Raw genomic sequence first — 15,975 nt, forward strand, 5'->3', positions numbered from 1 at the left:
GAGGTATGTCCCTAACATTTTAGGTGTTAAATGTTTTTGCAGAATGGGAGGTATAAAAGGAGGCGTGATTGTTAACCCTTGTTTTGCAGGGAGGTGTTTGGATGTATGGTTTATTTTATGCACGAAGCGCTGTATGATATAACCTGTTGTGCATGCCTTGCATTTACACTACACCGCACACACTACCCGCTGCCGGACCTGGGCGGCATAGGTTTAGGATGGTACTGAGACAACGGACACCCCGACCACACCCGTGTGGTACGGGTCGCCCTCCTCAGTCCCGAAAGTTCTTTCACAGTGTCATTGAGTTCCCACCACGGTTGCACCCTTTGCAACCCGAGTCGGCTCCTTGACTAAGCCGGAGTCAAGGGAACCCCGGCCTAACCACCACCATGACTGGTTTAGCACGGTAATCCTCTCGCCTCCACTTTGCAAGCCAGAGTCTAGATAGAAATCGAACCTCACATTTCATGCGCATGTCTATGTGATTGCCATGGTCCTACCGGGTAAAGTAATTACGGACCGATCACGATCGCCTATTCGTACGCGGTCGAGAACTAGAATGGCCGATCAAACTGACTTACGAGATCGTGTCGTTGGCATTGAGGACAAGATGAAGCAAGTCCTCGCCGCAATGCAACAGATGTCTGCTGAGATCAAAGCCCTTCGGCTGACTCCCATTCCTGCATCCCCTGAGGCATCAGCCCTAAAGCATAAAGGTGAAAAAAATGTCGATAGTGAGGAAGATGATGACCTTCCCGATTTAGTAGATGACCCCGTCCAGATTATCGTCAACAAGGACAAACCTGATGAACGAGTTAACAAACTTGAAGAGAGAGTGAAGCAGCTGGAAGGCTCACATGATTCACCCTCAATTGACTTGTCTTTGTACTCACAGATCAAAATCCCGAAGAAGTTCAAGATGCCAGACTTTGACAAGTATAATGGCACCTCCTGCCCAAAAGCCCACCTGCAGCTATATCACGTACAAATGACACCGTACGTTGATAATGAACTCCTGATGATTCATGCATTTCAGGCAAGTCTGACGGGTCCTGCCTTGAACTGGTATCTCATGAAGAAGATAAATGGCCTCAAAACCTGGAAGGAAGTTAGCGAAGCATTCCTAAAGCAGTACAGGTTCATAACGGACATCATTCCCACCCGTGATGACCTCGAGCGTGCTCAGATGAAGAAGAATGAGTCATTCAAGGATTATGCTATCAGATGGAGAAACATAGCCGCACAGATTATCCCAGAACCCATAGATAGTGAATTGAAGAGGATGTTTATTAAAACTCTACCGTTCGAATACCGTAATCGGATGGTAGCTACTCCGGCTGACAACTTCAATCAACTCATCCCTATAGGCGAATGATTGAGATAGAAATTTGAAAGATGGGTGGTTTGTGGAGCCGTCTTCCTCGACCAAAAGATTTGGTGCAAGAAAGGAGAAAGAGCCGGCAGCTGAAGTGAATGTGACTTATACCCAACCGGGCCGGCGGAATGCTAACCATGTCCCAGCAATCCAAGTAGCAGAAGCTCGACAACAAAATATGGGTCGTCAACCCTTTCAGAAGAAGAACAACAAGAGGCAATTCACCCCCCTCCCCGGGTCGTTGTCTCAAGTATTGGCGGTCCTCCGAAAGAAAGGCTTGCTTACCACTGAGCCAAAGCGGCCCAATCCTGAGCAATTCTATAACTATGACCCATCTAAGAAATGTGATTATCATATGGGCGAAGTGGGGCATTCAACTGACAACTGCTTTACCCTCAAGCATCGAATCCAGGATCTCCTGGACACAAAGGCTTTCTCATTCCAACCTGCCAGGCCGAATGTTCTAAACAACCCGCTCCCTGATCACACGGGCAATGTGAATGGCATATTTAGTTTCGATGCTGGTCGAATCAAGAATGTCAAGGTGTATACCACCGACGTCTACGGTGAGTTAGTGAAAGCCGATTATTACCCAAGTAACGAGGTCCTTCCCCTGGCTATCATGAGAGAAAGAATCTCAAGAATGGTAGAAGCTGGGATGATCGTTTATGCTGACCACACTGGCATCGTTTCTACTATCTCCGAAGTGGTTATTAATTGGGAGGAGGAGTTTGCTACATTGAACACTGGGAAGGACAAGCTCGACCCTTTACTTGAAGACATGCCTCCGCTCGAAGACGCATCTGATAATGAAGAGATCGTAGTAAGCACGCCTACAGCTGATGAAGGAATAGTGATCGAGATACCTCAACCGTATGAGTACGGTGATGATAAGGCAGTCCCTTGGTCTTACAGTCTCGATGTCGACTTGGTTACCAGATCTGGGCGTACCTATGGCCAAGCTAATGCCCAACCTGCAAAACTTGTTACTGATGAAGAAGCCAAGGAGTTTCTAGCTGTGATTAAGGCTAGCGAATACAACATAGTTGAACAATTGCGCAAGATGCCCGCGCAAATCTCTCTGCTTGAACTCTTCCAAACGTCTGTCAAACATCAAAAGGCCCTGATGAAGGTGTTAAGTGAAGTCCACGTGCCCGAGACGATCGATCATGACAAATTGGAGGAATTTGTGGGTTCTATACTCCTCAAGGACCTCATAGCCTTTTCAGATGAAGAGTTCCCTCTGGAAGGGAGGGGGCATACCAAGGCACTTTACATTTCTGTCAAATATAAGGCCTCGCATATAGCCCGGGTACTCATTGACAACGGATCAGCCTTGAACATCTGTCCTTTGGCGACTTTACACCGCCTCGAGATAGATCCTTCTAGGATAAATTCTGCGAAGACCTCCGTGCGAGCCTTTGACGGAACGAAGAAAGAAGTAATGGGAGAAATCCACCTTGACATACAGATAGGACCAACAATGTTCAACATCCTATTTCAAGTCATGGATATTCCCACTGCATTCAATTTTCTGTTGGGTCGTCCATGGATTCATACTGCCGGAGCTGTGCCATCCAGTCTACATCAGAAGGTGAAGTTCGTTGTGGAGAGAAAGTTAGTCACAGTCCACGGTGAAGAAGAGCACCCAATTTACCAAGCGACTGCTATCCCCTATGTTGAGCCGGATTGCAAAATAGAATCGAGCTATCAGTCGCTCGAGCCCGTATCTACCATACATGCGTCTAGAGGATCATCACCGTCCATTCCTGAGATGTCAAATGCTGCAGTCATGGTTGGAAGAGTAATGGTGTCCCATGGCTTTACTCCAGGTGAAGGCCTTGGTAGGACTGGTCAAGGTATCAGCCAACCGGTGGAAGTCTCTTGGAGGCCCCACACTACTGGGTTAGGGTACCAGAGGTCAAGCGAGACAAATAATGGGGGACGTGGACGTGGACGTGGTCGTGGTCGAGGTCGAGGAGATGGGCAGAATAGACAGCAATCTGAAGAAGAACCGAATGGTGAAGAACGTGGGCGTGGTAGGTTGCTTTCACACATCCGTGCCACATTCCCAGGCCCTGCAAAAATGATGCATGAAGAGAAAGAGGTGATCGACACTTTGGGGCAACCGAGCGGCAAGTTCGATTATTATGTGAAATACTCGGCGCCCCCGAGCTTCTATGTTGACCCCTGTGACATTGTCCCGGATGGATGGGGAGGTATGGATGATCCAACACCTCTAGTGACAGAAGATCCTGATGATGCAATGGAGGGAATCACTACCCTGTTCGATGATTTCTTCATCGGAGCGATCGAGGAAGGACCATTGGAGGGAATGGGCACTGGCCCGCAAGAGTAACACCTTTACTTTTTTCGCACACTCCCCTGCGTGGGAATTTTTACTGCTTTTTAGGACTTGCCTTGTCTCGGGAGCTACCTTTTAAGACTTTTCATTTCTAGGATTTGATTGTTGCAATTTCCATTCCAATAAATGTAATTCATTTGGTGATAATCAATGAAATTACAAGTTATTTTCGTTTTTGAGGGCATGTTGAGGTATATCAAACCAGCCCGGTGATGATATCCAACCGATAAAAGAAAAATATAGTCCAAGGAGAATTCTGAGGCCTGAGCTTCTTCATGCTTCCTCGTGTTAGAACTTTTTTGAAAAGGATTTCGAAAACAAGTCACAAAAAAAAATCAAAAGAAATGAAAATACACTGTTTAGCCCTGTTTGTCCTTCTGAACCCCCTACTTTATGTTTTAGGGGCAATCTTGTGACACGTGAGGGTATGGAAACGGTCCAATCTGATGAATTATATGCCATCGAGCCTGATCTCGATGACACCAATGAACTCGAAGATTCCTCGGACCTTCAGCGTGATCTAGAGCATCATGAAAGACCTAAAGTCCTAACGGTAGACCAAACTATCACTGTCAACTTGAGTGATTCCGGAGAACCCAAAGAGGTGAAGATAGGGGCAACCCTTCCTGAAGGTGAAGCGAAACGTTTGGTCCAACTGCTGAAGGATTACCGGGATATCTTTGCCTGGTCGTATATCGATATGCCGGGTTTAGACCCTTCTATTGTGGAGCATAGTCTACCTACTAATCCGGACATGCCGCCCAAGAAACAGAAGCTGCGAAGAACCAAACCTGAACTTTCGAAGAAGATAGAGGAGGAGGTCATGAAACTTTTGAAAGTAGGGTTTATTGAAGTCACCCGATACCCCAGTTGGGTGGCCAACATCGTGCCAGTCATGAAGAAAGATGGCCGAGTTCGGGTTTGCATCGACTATCGCGATCTAAACAAGGCCAGCCCTAAAGACGATTTCCCATTGCCACATATAGACGTTTTGGTGGACAGTACTGCTGGGTTCGAGCTGTTTTCCTTCATGGATGGTTTCTCGGGTTATAATCAGATAAAGATGAAGGACGATGATAAGGAGAAAACGGCGTTCATCACTCTATGCGGGACATTCCACTATAAGGTCATGCCCTTCGGCCTTAAAAATGCCGGGGCAACATATCAACGGGCAATGGTGACGCTTTTCCATGATATGATGCATAAGGAAATCGAGGTCTATGTCGATGACATGATCGCCAAGTCTCAGTCTAGGAAGAGTCACGTCGATACCTTGAAGAAATTATTCGAGAGACTTCGTGAGTTTAAGCTTCGTCTCAACCCAACGAAGTGCATGTTTGGAGCAACCTCGGGCAAATTACTCGGGTTCATAGTAAGCAGTAAAGGCATTGAAGTTGACCCCTCCAAAGTGAAGGCTATATGTGAGTTACAACCTCCATCGACCATGAAAGAAGTGCGAAGCCTCCTGGGTAGATTGAACTACATAGCCCGTTTTATTTCTCAGCTCTCCGAAACTGCTAAGCCATTCTTCAAACTTCTAAGGAAGAATGCTCAAGTGGAATGGGACGATGATTGTCGGGAAGCGTTTAACGAACTAAAGCAGTACCTGATGAAACCACCAGTGCTAGTCCCACCAATGTCGGGCCAGCCTTTGATCCTTTACCTCACGATTCATAGCAAGTCTCTAGGTGCGATGCTAGCCCAGAAAAATCCTGAAGATGGAAAAGAGCGAGCCATTTATTACCTAAGTAAGAAGTTCACCGTTTCGGAGTTGAATTATCCTGAAGCCGAGAAGACTTGCGTTGCACTAGTATGGGTGCTCCATAGGCTGCGACAATATACACTGCATCATCAGACTTTGCTTGTGACTGAGAACAATCCCATCAAGTATTTACTTGATCAACCGGCTTTGGTAGGGAAGTTAGCCAAATGGCAGATTTTAATTTCAGAGTTTGATGTCCAGACGATGCCACAGAAGTCAGTTAAAGGCTGAGTAATTGCTGATGTGTTAGCCGAAAATCCTGGAATCCCTGATGATGATAGATATTCTCCAGAAGATCGCATTCTGGTAATAAAAAAAGACGCATGGACCATGTTTTTCGATGGAGCTGTAAACTTGGTTGGTTCCGGCACTGGGGCAGTTTTAATATCCCCAGATGGGCAACATTATCCAGTAGCAGCAAAGTTGGTATTCCCCTGTACCAACAACATAGCCGAGTACGAAGCTTGCATCCTCGGACTCCAAGCCGCAGTGGAAATGGGGATAACCAAGTTGAAAGTGTTTGGTGATTCTGCTCTGATTATTCTTCAAACTGTAGGAGAATGGCAGACGAGAGACACCAAACTAGTGCCGTACCATGAATACCTTGAAGAAATTATAGAGGAATTCGAGGATATCTCTTTTGAGTACTTGTCGAGGTCCCATAATCAGTTCGCTGACGCACTAGCTACGTTATCATCCATGCTGCAAGTGATGGGTGGATTAGAGGTAGAACCCTTGAAGATCGAAGTCCTGACAAAACCGGCCTACTGTATGGTTGTGACCGAAGAACCTGACGAAAAGCCATGGTATTACGATATCATGAGTTACATCCAGAGACAAGAATTTCCTGAGGGAAGCACCCCGGCTGACAGGAAGTACATAATGAAAATGGCTTCAAAATTTTTTGTCAATGGTGAAAAGCTGTACAAAAGATCCTATAATTCGATCCTGCTGAGATGTGTGGACGCGGCTGAAGCTACTAGAATCATGCAAGAACTACATGAGGGGATATGTGGTCCACACATGAATGGCCACATGTTAGCTAAGAAGATCATGAGGTTGGGTTATTATTGGCTCAGTCTTGAAAGTGACTGCATCCAACATGTTCGAAGATGTCATCGTTGTCAGGTTCATGGGGACAAAATAAATGTTCCCCCGACGGAATTACATCAGTTGTCTGAGCCATGGCCCTTTTCAATGTGGGGCATCGATGTGATTGGCCCAATTAATCCCAAGGCATCAAATGGACACCGATTTATCTTGGTCGCGATTGATTATTTCTCCAAGTGGATTGAGGCGGCATCTTATGCAAATGTCACTGCAAGGAATGTTGTAAGATTCATCAGGCGAGACATAGTCGCTCGTTATGGTGTCCCCGAGGCTATTGTCACCGACAATGGGACAAATTTGAACAACAAGTTCATAGATCAGTTGTTCAACGAGTTCAAAATCCAGCACCTAAATTCATCTCCCTATCGTCCACAGATGAATGGAGCAGTTGAAGCCGCTAACAAGAACATCAAGAAGATCCTGGCCAAAACGGCTGAAAACTATCGTGACTGGCATGAAAGGTTGCCATTTGCACTAATGGCGTATCGAACTTCGATCCGAACCTTTGTCGGGGCAACCCCTTTTTCTTTGGTGTATGGCATGGAAGCAGTCCTGCCCGTCGAAGTAGAGATCCCTTCCCTGCGAGTCTTGTCTCATGTGGAGTTGTCTGAGGCAGAATGGATGCGACAAAGGCATGAGCAGTTGAACTTAATTGATGAGAAAAGATTGAAAGCCATTTGCCATGGTCAAACCTATCAGCAGAGGATAGCTAGATCCTTCAACCAAAAGGTGCGTCCAAGACACTTTGAGGTAAATGATCTAGTCCTAAGGAAGGTACTGCCAGTCTTTCCTGTTCCTGGGGGTAAATTTGCCCCAAACTACATTGGTCCATATGTAGTTAAAAAGGTGCTTCCCGGAGGTGCTTTGATTCTCGCAGAAATGGATGGTCGTGAGTTCTCCACTCCTGTTAATTCGGATGCTGTGAAGATGTATTACCCCTGATAAAATCTAACATTTTACGGCAAAAGTTTTCAAGTATTTGGTTTTATATTCTGAATTGCAAACATTTCACTGATGAATAAATGGTTTCAGTTAAGATGTGTGCATTGGCTTTAAATTCTGCATGGTTATTTTGTCGGTCTGCATCATCGACTTCAAAAGGGGGATTTATTTGGACAATCTGATAACTCATGTGGAATGAATTGAATGTGTTGAATGAGGTACACCGAGATGATGAAAGGCAAGCCCTATTCTATACATAGTCCCATGCACTAATCCCCAGTGAGTTGAGTGGAAAAATTCCATATCTGCAAGGTAAAGGGTTATCTCGCAAAAGGTACGGCAACCGAAATGATGAGAGGCATTTTATTTCTTTATCTTAAACACTACAGGTTGTCCATTATTTCGCCACTTTGAGCCTCGACACTTGGAGAAATTCTTTCAAATTACCCCTGTCAAGAACCACCCCACATTGGGGCTAATTGGAGGTAAGTCAACATCATGAGGTGAGAAAAATGGATAGAAATTTTCTTGCTCACACTTACATCAATCTTCAAGTATTGCTATTTCAGATGAACTCATACGAAATTTAAGTGCCTTAAGATGATGAAGAGCATTTCTTTCTTTATCCTACATACACTTTATCCTTTGATAAGCCCACTTGAGCTTGCAATTTCATTTCATAAAAACCCAGTTGGTGATCATCCCCCACACTGGGGCAAGGCAAAAGTCATCACTGTCCACGCAGCATATCCGGAGCGCCGATAAAAGATGAAGACCCCTGAGAGTTCAAATGTCAAGTAATTTGGTAAAAACAAGCCAAAGTGTGGTTAGCCAATATATGCATTGTAGACAGTGTGTGTCAAAAGTCAAAAATAAAAAAAAAAAAAAAACTAGGGGGCATGAAAAAGCAGTGTGCCTGGTAAAAGCAAGGCCAATGCCCATGAAAAAAAAAAAGAAGAAGAAGAGAAAAAAAATGAAGGAAAAGGAGAGAACTTCGGAGTAGAAAATGTTAAGATGTGTCAAAGTCATCTACAGTCTTAAGGAGTCAAGTGATAAGCTCTCGAGGCCAATGGAGCATCTACCGAGAAGACAATCCCTGGCGGAAAAGAGGACCGGTGATAATGCCGAGATGATCACCAACTCTCACCCCAATTATACACATTTTGAGCCTAATGATCCATTCATTTCTCAATTCATGAGCCTAGCCTACGTTACGTCCCTTGTAAAGTCTCTTCAGATTAGGGCACTTGAACTAATGTAGGATTCAGATGTTTATAAGCTTAGCTCGAAGAAGTGCGAGCAAGTCCATTTCTATCTCATTTTGCAGGGTTCTTGACTTGTAAACCCGGAGACGATTGCGGAGTATTTTCTTTCAATAGCCTTGACTCAATGAGTCCCCTTTTGCTAAGCCATTGACCAAGCCCACGTTACGGTCCTAGCAAAGACCTCTCGGATTGGTAAGGTTGTACCGCTTGCGAGAATACTCGGACCCTTGTCGACATGATGATGGTGAGATAGAGTGATTTTCATAAATTAGCCATTTTTCGATGAGAGTGAGTGAAAGCCCTTTCGGACCGAAAGTCCCTCATTTGACATTTTCAAGACACCTACTTGTGAGTTCGGATTGTCTTATCATGATTTTCCCCAGTGAAATTTAGTAATGCTAATTTGATAAAACCGTCATGCATGAAAACCAGTTGAATTTATAGTACATGAGCATATGCGTCCTTGATTGTCCATGAATGCATATTACATGTTGCCTAAAACCGTGTCCAGCAGGAGACACGCCCTCAAGAGTCGGAGATTTCACCAGGTAAGTATATCTCTATCTCTTGGATGTCTGTGACTATCCAGGTATCCCTAACCTGTTCGAGCAATTGTCAGGTCCCATATTTGATCATTTTGTTGCGATCTCTAGACGCCTCTGACGATATCTAGGCATCTATTGATCAAGCCTTTTCAGGTACCTCTGATGATATCCAGGTACTTTGGCAAGGAACCCCTGAACATTCGGGCTAGCCCCTGGTTCAGCTAATCGTTAAGTACCTGCGACGATATCCAGATGTTCCCCCGTGACATGCCTATGAGGAAAGGTATAGGCGCAGCGGCCAAATCTTTACAAGTGCCTATGGCGATGTATAGGTATCTCGTAAAGGTCGGAATATTCTCCCAATCTTAGAAGATGTTCCCCGTAACATGCCTATGAGGAAAGATGTTCCCCCGTGACACGCCTATGAGGAAAGGTATAGGCGCAGCGGCCAAATCTTTATGAGTGCCTATGGCGATGTATAGGTATCTCGTAAAGGTCGGAATATTCTCCCAATCTCAGAAGATTCCCCCGTGACATGCCTATGAAGAAAGGTATAGGCACAGCGGCCAAATCTTTACAAGTGCCTATGGCGATGTATAGGTATCTCGTAAAGGTCGGAATGTTCTCCCAATCCCAGATGTTCCCCCGCGGCTCACCTATGAGGAAGGTATAGGTGAAACGGCCAAATCTTTACGAATACCTATGGTGATGTATAGGTATCTCGTAAAGGTCGGAATATCCTCTCGATCTCGGAAAGTTCCCCCGTGTCGCACCTACGATGATAATTAGGTGCAGCGGCCAAATCTTTACGAATATCTATGGCGATGTATAGGTAGTTTGTAAAGGTCACCGGAGCCCCCCCCCCCCCAACAGTTTATCAGGCAACATCTTTGGGACAATGCCCAAGTGATTGTCAACCTACAAAGTCGGAGTCATGCCTCGAATTACGCTACCACTCTTGTCAGGTAAGTAACTCCAGGTATGTTTTATTCACGTCAGCATGCATCATTTCTTATTGCATTTCAAAATGGGACTCATACTCCCACCAAAAATAACATTCATTGCATTTTCATGGCCAAAATTTAGGCATCATTTAGTCTTTGAATGCAACCTCTTCGAGCTCACCTTCAAAGAGGGGCAGCTGTTGACACCTAAATTTTGGAGATCCCGTTATTTAAATATTGCATAGAAAAATTAGGGATTAAATTTTAACCCCTAAACAAAAATATTAAAATTGCATAGCATATAGTTTAAGTTCATATAGGTTAGTTGCATTCCGCATCGAACCGGCGGTGGCAAGTGAACTGAAAATCCATCGCGCAAATCGAGCTCGAGCACTGAACGAAACTCGGCTCACTCGGAAGACGGGGGCCGAAAATCACAAGTCTAAAAGGCCTTGGTTGTCTTAATTTAAGCTTAAATCAGCCCATTAAGCTTAATTAAAGAAAAGCCCAAATCAATTCAGTCAATTTGGAATTAAATAAAAATTAAAGGATAAAGCCTAAGCCAAAGCCCATTAGGACTAGGAAGCCTGGCCAATTAACCTAGGGTTGCGATATAAATATGTGATTATACCCCCACTCAAGAGGGGGGACTCTCATAATTTTCGGAGAACAAGAGGCCACACATAATAGAGTACACGGCCACAAAATTGAGGGGAAAGCGAGACGTTCACCATTAAGGAGAATACACGTTCTTGAGGAGTCAGAGAAGAGAAGGGCGTGCATATAAAGGGAGTCCTCTGAGGAAGCTTCAGGGGGTTTGCTGGGTAGTGGATTCGTGGGTGAGTAAAAAATATAGAGCCTACAATTGAAAGAAGCTTGCAGCCAAGAGGACCTTCGTGCCGATTCTTCACCAAGAGCTCACCTTCACATCGAACAACAACGAAGCAGTTCCCTGTTGCACTGCAGCCACGTGACCTTGTCTAGCATCGACGTGTTTCCTTCCTGGCCGACGACGAAGCACTTGTTGTTCCTGTTCTTGCCGCCGCCGCTATTCTGTCATCGACGCCTTGCTACTGCCACCCGCGGACCCGTTCCCGCCTTACCGAGCCCCCTGGCCGGCGCTCCTACTGTCACGTCACCCTCGCGGCCGACCCCGTGGTCGCGATTCAGTCCGTCGTCCCGCTCGTGATTCTCTTTTGCAGGTGACGGGCTGAAATTCCTAACGATCCGCGAGCGACATCGTCGTCACTGCCATCGCCGCCGGTCCACCCGCCGTCGGTCATCCCGATCCGCAATCCCGATCCGTGAGGTCAAATTTGGAAATATCCCGAAATTAGGTAAGAACGTTATCCGATACTTTCGGAATATTTGGTTTCCTAGTTTTCTCGATATTTCAAATATTTTGGTGCATATTCTGTGGATAGCTAGATATTTTAGGATAATTTTGTGATATCCGCAACATTCGAAAATACCCAAAATTAGGAATTATTCCCAATTTGGCAACGTATCTGGACGACTATCCGACCTTATCCCTAAGGTACGATACGCGGCGATACGGCAAATCGTTATCTTATCCATAATCACTTGGATACGATAATAGATTTTATTTGCTTTCCAAATTCGAACAATCAGCTTTCCGTCTATATCTATAACTCTATAGATATGACCGTTAGTTTGATTTATTTTCCTAATCCAAATTTGATAAGAAGAATCTTGCGGATTGCGTGGACTGTTTGAGTGCGGTTGTTATATTTGTTTGATCACTCTTTTTTAATAAAGAAAATCCAAAAATATGTTAGTTAGGATTTAAATTAGAAGTTTTTGCATGTTTAGGATAGGTTTAGAATAACTTTATTTGAATAAGTCGATAGGATGACTTTTTAATTTAAATTAGGAATTAGAGTAATTTATTTCCTAGTTTAATTTAGATATTATCCTAATCTCGATGGTTCATTTTAGGGTAATTCTTGATTTCGAATTTTCATAAAAATACCAAAAAGAAGTCACTTTAGAATAGATTAAATTATCCTTTTTTAGAATAGATTGCATGTTAATTTAATTCCGAAATTCATTCAAAAATAAATCATTTGTCCGTCATTAGAATTAGGTCACGTCGTCGCATGACATATAGTTCACATGCTAGGTTACATTAATCGCATGTCATTTTTTGCACGTCATTGCATATAGGTTAGTTTACATTTTAATAAAGCGCAAACCCTAAAGAACACCTCGAGTGCCTTGTTTTGTTAAGTAGAAATCATATTAGGATTGTCTGTGTGATTTTCTATTAACAATGCAGATGCTTACGTTGCTTCGAGGTAAGTAATTCTCCCAATCTTGCAATTTATTTAATGTTTTGATTATTGGGTGTTACTTTGGTGGTTTGCGCACCCGCATGATCGCCTCACATGCTAGTGACTAAGTTAAAATGGATCCAGACTGCCTGCATAAATATTTTTGAAAAGAAAAGGTATCGAAAGGGCGTTAGACTAGATCTAGCGTAACCAAGTCCCCGAGCTTAGAATCTCTGGTTCGTAGGAATAAAACATATCTCCCTATGTTTTATTTAGGTTTCTAATCGACTTACCGTAAATAGATTAGTGGCGACTCCGAGCATGAAAATTTTTGCATATTAAAAACTTAAACCCTAAGTTGCGAATTGGTAGGGCTTGGGAGGGCCCGAGTTAGGTTTAGTCCTAATAATCCATTAGCCTGAGAGAAATTTTAGGTCGCGACATCCGTAGGTGCGGATCAGCTCGGCGATTCCTCCTGATCATCGAACGAAGAAGGTAAACATTGCTCATAGTCACGATTTTCCAGATTTGAGAAATATTAAACTTGAGTTCAATCTTGCTGAACGTGCGTTCTCTTTTGCAAATCTGAGTTCTTTGATGCCTAAAACATGTTTCTAATCATTTTTGGTGTTGTTTGATTGCGTTTTTGGTATTAGAAACACACAAACCGAGTCGGCCACCCCTATGAACCATCTCGCCGGAGCTCGGAGGTCCTCGCCGGAGCTTCATTTCGGCCATAGGCCATCCAAGTTAGACTTCTTTGACCTTGTTTGTTGATTTTATGTTGATTGGGATCGATTTAGACGGCTAGGGCGATTGGGATTAAGGTTTGTATTCTGGAAAATCCATGTTGAAACAGTTTACAAGTTAGGGTTTTTGGACCGATTTTTCGCCGGCCGGCGAACATCCGGCGGCACTCTGATTAGGCTAGATCGGTACAGGAACATATGAACTTGATGATGGATCAAAAGAAATGGCAAAATAGTCGCCGGAAGGTCGTCGGAAAAAGTCTCAAACCGGCAGCCTCGAAGACTCTAACACACGGATTATGCATACCAAGTGTTTGGGGAAATGCCCTAAAGAAATTGAGCCAAAACGGTGCCGTTTTGGGCACCGTGCTCGCCGGAAGGGACGATCAGCGCCGGCGCCGGCGAGGCCCGGTTCAGTCAAGTCGAACTTGGTCGAATCGGACCAAGCCGATTTACTAACTGGCGGGAAAATTAAAAAAAAATAATAATAATCAATAAAAATAATAAAAAATAATAAAAATAATAAAAAATCAGAAAAATACAAAAATACATAAAAATTTTAGAAATTTGGAAAATTCAAAAAAAAAATAATAGAAAATTTTATAAAAATTCAAAAAAATTTCAAAAAATTCACAAAAATTCAAAAAAATTTCAAAAAATTCACAAAAATTCAAAAAACTCAGAAAATGATAAATAAGAAATGTAAAAAAATTAGAAAATCAATAAAAAATTGAAAAATTGGAAAATTCATAAAAAAAATTTCAGAAAATCATAAAAAATTAATTCTCGGTTAATAAAATTTCCGAAAAAAAAAATTTCAAAAATTTTAAAGATTCACAAAATGGTCCAAAAACACCATGGCTAACCATAAAAAGTGAGATTTGAATTTTTGGAAGTGCCCAAATGGCATTTTTAGAAAATCCCAAATTCAGGGGTTATAACCCCTAAAAAACCCTAAAACCCTAAAAAATGTGAATCATAAAATGAATAAGCTTCTAGAGCTTCATTAGGGTTTGGATGTTTTGATTGATTTTCATTTTTAGAGACCACTTAGGATTGATTGATTTGATAGACTTCGATTGTGCATTTAATACTTGTTTGGTTTTTCCTGCGATTAGACTGGATAAAATTAGTGGGTAAGCCTCGGAAATTCGCATGACACGTTAGACATCGTATCGTTCTTAGGTACCGAAAGGGCGTTAGGGATCTCAATTTCGGGATCAATAACGTAATCAAGTCCCCATACTCAGAATCTCTGGTTTGTAGAATCGTGGTATTTATCCCGTACATCGATTAGGTTTCTAGTCTACCTACCAATAATGACTAGTGACGACTCCAAAATCACAAACCTAGACTAAATAGGAAATTACCTTCCACTGTCACGTGAGGTATAGTCTGGGAGAGACCCTTACACGGAAATACCTCCTTAGCGCGCAAATCCCGAAAGCCCAAAAAAAAAAAAAAACGCGGCGCGACAGGCTTGGCGACTCCACTGGGGACAATGAACCTTTTCTAAGTGGACTTAGGGCTAGATAGAATGATATGCTTGTGTTTTGTGCTTGCAAGGATCCCAGGTACGTCCCGCTAACGATAGTGTTAAATGGTTTTGCAGGCGGGTGGTATAAGGGGTGTTGTCTTTGCTAACCCTTGTTTTGCAGGATGGTGTTGTGATTGAATGTGTTTTGGATGAATTTTAGAAGTGCTGTTTGGTCATTAATTGCTATGCATGTCTTTAAATTGCTTTAGCACTACACCATTAGCACATATCACTCGTGGCCCAACCCCGGCTACATTTAGGATTACCCTTAGGAGGTACGTGTTTAGGCGGAACTATGGGCTAATGTCGCACCGCGCTTTTTTTTTTTTGGGCTTTCGGGATTTGCGCACTAAGGAGGTATTTCCGTGTAAGGGTCTATCCCAGACCATACCTCACGTGACAGTGGAAGGTAATTTCCTATTTAGTCTAGGTTTGTGATTTCGGAGTCGCCACTAGTCATTATTAGTAGGTAGACTAGAAACCTAATCGAAGTACGGGAGAAATACAACGATTCTACGAACCAGAGATTCTGAGTATGGGGACTTGGTTACGTTATTGATCCCGAATCGAGATCCCTAATGCTCTTTTGGTACCTAAGAATGATACGATGTCTAACGTGTCATGGGAGTTTCCGAGGCTTACCCACTAATTTTATCTGTTCTAATCACAGGAAAGACCAAACAAGTATTAAACACACAATCGAAGTCAATCAAATCAATCAATCCTAAGTGGTCTCTAAAAATGAAAATCAATCAAAATATCCAAACCCTAATGAAGCTCTAGAAGCTTATTCATTTCATGATATACATTTTTTAGAGTTTTAGGGTTTTTTTAGGGGTTATAACCCCTAAATTTAGAATTTTCTAAAAATGCCACTTGGGCACTTTCAAAAATTCAAATTTCACTTTTTATGGTTGACCATGGTGTTTTTGGACCATTTTGTGAATTTTCAAAAAAAAAAAAATTTCGGAAAATTTTATTAACCGAGAATTGATTTTTTATGGTTTTCCGAAAATTTTTATGAATTTTCCAATTTTTCAAATTTTTATTGATTTTTCAAAAAAAAAATTACATTTTTTATTTG

At 42.9% G+C, this 15,975-nt stretch overlaps 1 protein-coding gene and 1 pseudogene across 1 annotated transcript; both read left to right on the forward strand.

Annotated features, from left to right (window-relative positions):
- The first annotated feature begins 562 nt into the window (after positions 1–562).
- Positions 563–3,288, forward strand: LOC130134846 (uncharacterized). The gene is made up of 3 exons (XM_056302588.1): positions 563–1,287; positions 1,388–2,201; positions 3,211–3,288. Exons 1-3 carry the CDS (start codon positions 563–565, stop codon positions 3,286–3,288), a joined length of 1,617 nt encoding a protein of 538 aa, XP_056158563.1.
- Positions 3,289–4,170: 882 nt separating this feature from the next.
- On the forward strand, positions 4,171–7,545 carry LOC115665806 (uncharacterized; annotated as a pseudogene).
- Positions 7,546–15,975: the final 8,430 nt, after the last annotated feature.

Source organism: Syzygium oleosum, unplaced genomic scaffold (genome assembly GCF_021117445.2).
Source record: "Syzygium oleosum isolate NSW1041296 unplaced genomic scaffold, Sole_v2.1 Sole_v2.24, whole genome shotgun sequence".
NCBI classification, from domain to species: domain Eukaryota; kingdom Viridiplantae; phylum Streptophyta; class Magnoliopsida; order Myrtales; family Myrtaceae; genus Syzygium; species Syzygium oleosum.

Excerpts from the sequence above, each read along its gene's own strand:
- LOC130134846 (XM_056302588.1), top strand. The coding sequence starts at position 563 with ATGGCCGATCAAACTGACTTACGAGATCGTGTCGTTGGCATTGAGGAC. Across the intron at positions 1,288-1,387 it reads GATAGTGAATTGAAGAGGAT|AAATTTGAAAGATGGGTGGT; the intron begins GTTTATTAAAAC and ends TGATTGAGATAG. Across the intron at positions 2,202-3,210 it reads CTGATAATGAAGAGATCGTA|GTGAAGGCCTTGGTAGGACT; the intron begins GTAAGCACGCCT and ends GCTTTACTCCAG.